This window comes from Camelus ferus, chromosome 25 (assembly GCF_009834535.1).
Source record: "Camelus ferus isolate YT-003-E chromosome 25, BCGSAC_Cfer_1.0, whole genome shotgun sequence".
NCBI lineage: Eukaryota > Metazoa > Chordata > Mammalia > Artiodactyla > Camelidae > Camelus > Camelus ferus.
This window is the reverse complement of record NC_045720.1, coordinates 222,591-226,664: the sequence shown is the minus strand read 5'-3', so window position 1 is coordinate 226,664 and position 4,074 is coordinate 222,591. Positions and strand designations below refer to the sequence as shown.

Here is a 4,074-nt window from a genome sequence, read left to right as displayed (position 1 = left end):
CACCAGCTGATGTGTATTTGGGTTTTTCCATTTTTGGTTATTATGAATAATGTTGCTAAGAACAACTTTGTGCAAGATTTTGTGTGAACATATTTACATTGTTCTTGTGCATATAAGCAGATATGGAATTGCTTGGTCATATAAATATTTTAACTTAAAAAATTTTTTTCATTGTATAGCTGAATTACAATGTTGTGTTTCTGCCACACAGCAAAGTGATTCAGTTACACATATATTCTTTTTCATATTCTTTTCCTTTATGATCTGTTGCAAGGTTTTGAATATAGTTCCCTGTGCTATACAGTAGGACTTTGTTTAAATACTTCTAACTTTTTCAGGTACTGCACAACTCTTCTCTAGGGTACGATACCACTTTCCATTCCCACCAACAGTGTAGAAGGGTTTCATTTTGTTCCCGTCCTCTCCAACACTTAATTTGTCTGTGTTTGGGCTGCTATAACAAAATACCATAGTTTGGGTGGCTTATACACAACAGACATTTATTTCTCACAGTTCTGAAAGCTGAAAGTCTGAGCTCAGGGTGCCAGGTGGTGGGGTTCTGGGAAAGGACCTCTTCCAGGTTGCAGTCAGTTGACTTCTGGTGTGTCCTCACAGAGCGCAGAGATAGTCAGCTCTGTGGCCACTTCTTAAGCGGCACGAATCCCATTCATGAGGGCTCCTCCTCCCCACCTAAGTACCTTCCAGAGGCCCCGTCTCCAAATACCATCACACTGAGATTAGGGTCTCAACATATTAACAGGGCGGGGGGGCGGACACAAACATCCAGCCCATCGCGTCGTCTTTTTCATTTAGCACCATTCCAGTGGTGTGCGCCGGCAGCTCCGTGAGGCTCCCATTTGCATTTCCTTAATGACCAGCAAAGCCATTTGATATCTTCCTCCCCTTGCTCAATCGGTTCACTGGGTTGCCTGCTTCTTTTCACTCAATTCTTAAAGTACCGCCTTGCTGAGATAAAGGCACATCCCAGACACTTCACCCACTCAAAGCGCCCAACGGAGACACCCAAGAGCGCTCACAGCGGAGCAGGCATCCCGCCCCGCCCCCTCCTCGGCCCCGGCCCCTCCCCTTCTCGGCCCCGCCCCGGCCCCGCCCCAGCCCCTCTTCGGCCCGGCCCCCACCCAACCCGACCTCGGCTTCCTCTTCGGCCCCGGACCCGCCCCGCCCCGCCCCGCCCCGCCACGCCCGCGGCCCGGCGGAGATCCGCGCTTGGTGGGTTCACGCCGGGCGCCGGTCCCCCTCGCGGAGGATGACGGGAAATGAGGTTCCCCCCCCCCCAGCTCCGCCCCCCTTAAGAACAACCCGGAGGCTTAGGCCCCGCCCCTCGGGCCGCGGGTGGCAGAAGGCGGCTCCTCCCGCCGTCCCGGAGGTGCCCGGAAGTGGTTCTGGGTCGCCTCCGGGACCAGGCCGCGCGCGCCGCCGCTCTCCGCTCGGGACCGCGTGCCAGGTGCGTGGGCGGCTACCTGGGCGCGGGGGTGGGTCGCCGTCGCGGGCCGCGCGGCGGACCTGGACTGGTCGCGTGGCCGCGGGACGCTCTGGAGTCAGGAGGCCTGTCCGCGAGAGCCGGTGGACGGTGGGCACTGACCGCGGCCGGGGCGCGGAGGCTCGGGCGTGCGTGGGTGGCCGCCTCGGGGCGCTCCTTCCTCCCCGCCCGGGAGGCCGCATGCTGGCCTCCGGGGCGGGGCAGAGGCCGGGCGTCCGGCGGCCAGGCAGTGGAAGGCTGCTGCCCTGATACTAGCCAGGCCCTGAGGGAAAACCCCGAGTTCTGGCAGTGCGTGGTCGCTGACAGCCAGGCGAGGGGCCCGGCCTTCCCGGGAGAGTGTGCTGCGATGAAGCGGTGGAGCGTTCCACCGTGCCTCGTCCCACCGCGCTGTGAGGACCGTGGGCCAGGGGGCGCCTTGGGGACAGGGCGGTGCACTCCCGCGTAAGCAGGTGTGTGAGGATCACCTGAGACGTGCTGGGGTGTTGTGCAGCTTCTTCAGGTGACATCGCAGCTCTTCCCTCAGATCCTGCTCCTAGCTCTGTTGCCACAGGTCCCTCAGCCCCTGCTGTCTGGGAGGCGCTGTCTGGTTCCCCCGTGCTTCTGAGTAGATAGGTCTGGGTTCCAGTCCTTGACGTGGGCAGTGGCTTTGACCTCGATTTCCTTGTTGGTAGGGTGAGAACAGTATCTGGCTCTTGCAGAGCCTGTGAGGGTTGGAGGTGGAGTAGTTGAGTGATCTGGGAGTGGTCAAGGCAGCAGCAGTGGCTGTTCTGACCTTGTGTTCTCTGGACCTTTCTTCTTCATTCTTCCATGATTTACTCGGAGAACTCATGCATGCTCTCCTGTTTCCTGGTCCTCTTCCTACTCTCCTCCACACCTCATCCTCCTTCCATGCGGATTCCTGCCTACCGCCCTTCCAGGGCCCCTCTGCCACCTGATTCCAGGGCACGTCACATCACACTGGCTGTCATCAGTGGTTCACACTGTCAGCATCTGGGAGGTGGAGACCACATCAGTCCTTATTCCCTGGCCCAAAGGACACGGGAGTTACTGGGCTTCTCTCTCATCCCCCTTCAGACAGTTGCAGCAGACACCTCCAGCCTGGGCTGACTGATTAAACAGCGGAAAGCAGAATGTCTGCGGTGGGTCCTGCGGCTCCATACCCGCATCACCCTGGTGACAGTCACAGTGGCCGGGTGAGTTTCCTGGGGGCTCAGCTGCCCCCAGAGGTGGCAGCAATGCCCCGGCTCCTGGGGGACCTGGACAGGGGCACATTCAGAAAGTTGCTGAAGCTGGTGGTTAGCAGCCTGCAGGGAGAAGACTGCCGCGAGGCTATGTGGCGCCTGGGGGCTGGTGCAGAACTATCCGAGAAGCGGCTGGGAGCGCTGATCGCTGGCACACACACCCTGGTCCAGCAGGCCCTCCGGCTGCCCCCAGCCAGCCTGAAGCCCGAAGCCTTCAAGAAGCAGCTCCAGGAGCTCTGCATCCCGCAAGACCTGGCTGTGGACTTGGCCAGTGTGGTGTTTGGGAGCCAGCGGCCTCTCCTTGACTCTGTGGCCAGGCGGCAGGGGGCCTGGTTGCCCCACGTTGCTGACTTCCGGTGGAGGGTGGACGTGGCGATCTCCACCAGCGCCCTGGCCCGCTCCCTGCAGCCCAGCGTCCTGATGCAGCTAGAGCTCTCGGATGGGTCAGCGCACCGCTTCGAGGTCCCCACAGCCAAGTTCCAGGAGCTGCGGTTTGGCGTTGCCCTTGTCCTGAAGGAGATGGCTGACCTAGAGAAGAGGTGCGAGCGCAGACTGCAGGACTGACCTCTGGCCAGCCCCTTTCCAGCCACCCCGGGACAGCTGGCTGACAGGTGTCTCCGGAGCAAAGCCCACCCTTCCTAGGAGACACTCCAGGGACAGTGTTTGAGTGGCATTCTCTAAGTGAAGGCAGCTATGTCTTTCCGCCTTTTTTGGAAGTAAAGTAACTATAAAAAAAACATGTCTTACTGGTTAGGCGTTGAACTGCAGGCCCCCTCTCCAGCTATCAGTCGGTCCTCTTGCTGGGTAAGGGCACCCACTACTCCAGTGTGGCCGGGTCTTGTGCTCTGGCCTCAGTCTGGGGTCCAGGCCAAAGCCTTTGTAAGGACACGGAGGTTGCCTGGCCCCATGTAGCATCTTAGCTCTTGCTCATTTGCTTTTGTGAACTGTGTGTTTCAGTGAACATTTCACCCTCTGTCTGAAATCCCTGTCTGAAACCCTCCTCCTTAAGAAGCCAACATTCTAGTGGGGAGGGGGAACATTATAATAATGCATAATAAAAAACAGCTGGCATGCTTGTTAGAGGGTGACGAGTGACGCGGAGATGAGTAGCCTCCCTAGATGGGAGGCAGGGCTGTGGGAGGGCTGGGCTGTCGTTCTGTTTTGTTTTGTTTTGTTTTACGTATATTTTTATTGAAGTATAGTCAGTTTACAGTGTTGTGTCAGTTTCTAGCGTACAGCACAATGGTTCAGTCATACATGAACATACATATATTCGTTTTCATATCCTTTTTCACCATAAGTTACTGTAAGATAATGAATATGATTATTTGT

General features: G+C 57.4%; 1 protein-coding gene across 1 annotated transcript; it reads left to right on the top strand.

The window, feature by feature from the left end:
• Positions 1-1,203: 1,203 nt before the first annotated feature.
• COMMD5 (COMM domain containing 5) lies at positions 1,204-3,817 on the top strand. The gene is made up of 2 exons (XM_032467767.1): positions 1,204-1,465; positions 2,576-3,817. The coding sequence occupies exon 2, from the start codon at positions 2,632-2,634 to the stop codon at positions 3,304-3,306; it is 675 nt and encodes a 224-aa protein (XP_032323658.1). The 5' UTR covers positions 1,204-1,465; positions 2,576-2,631; the 3' UTR covers positions 3,307-3,817.
• The last annotated feature ends 257 nt before the right edge of the window (positions 3,818-4,074 follow it).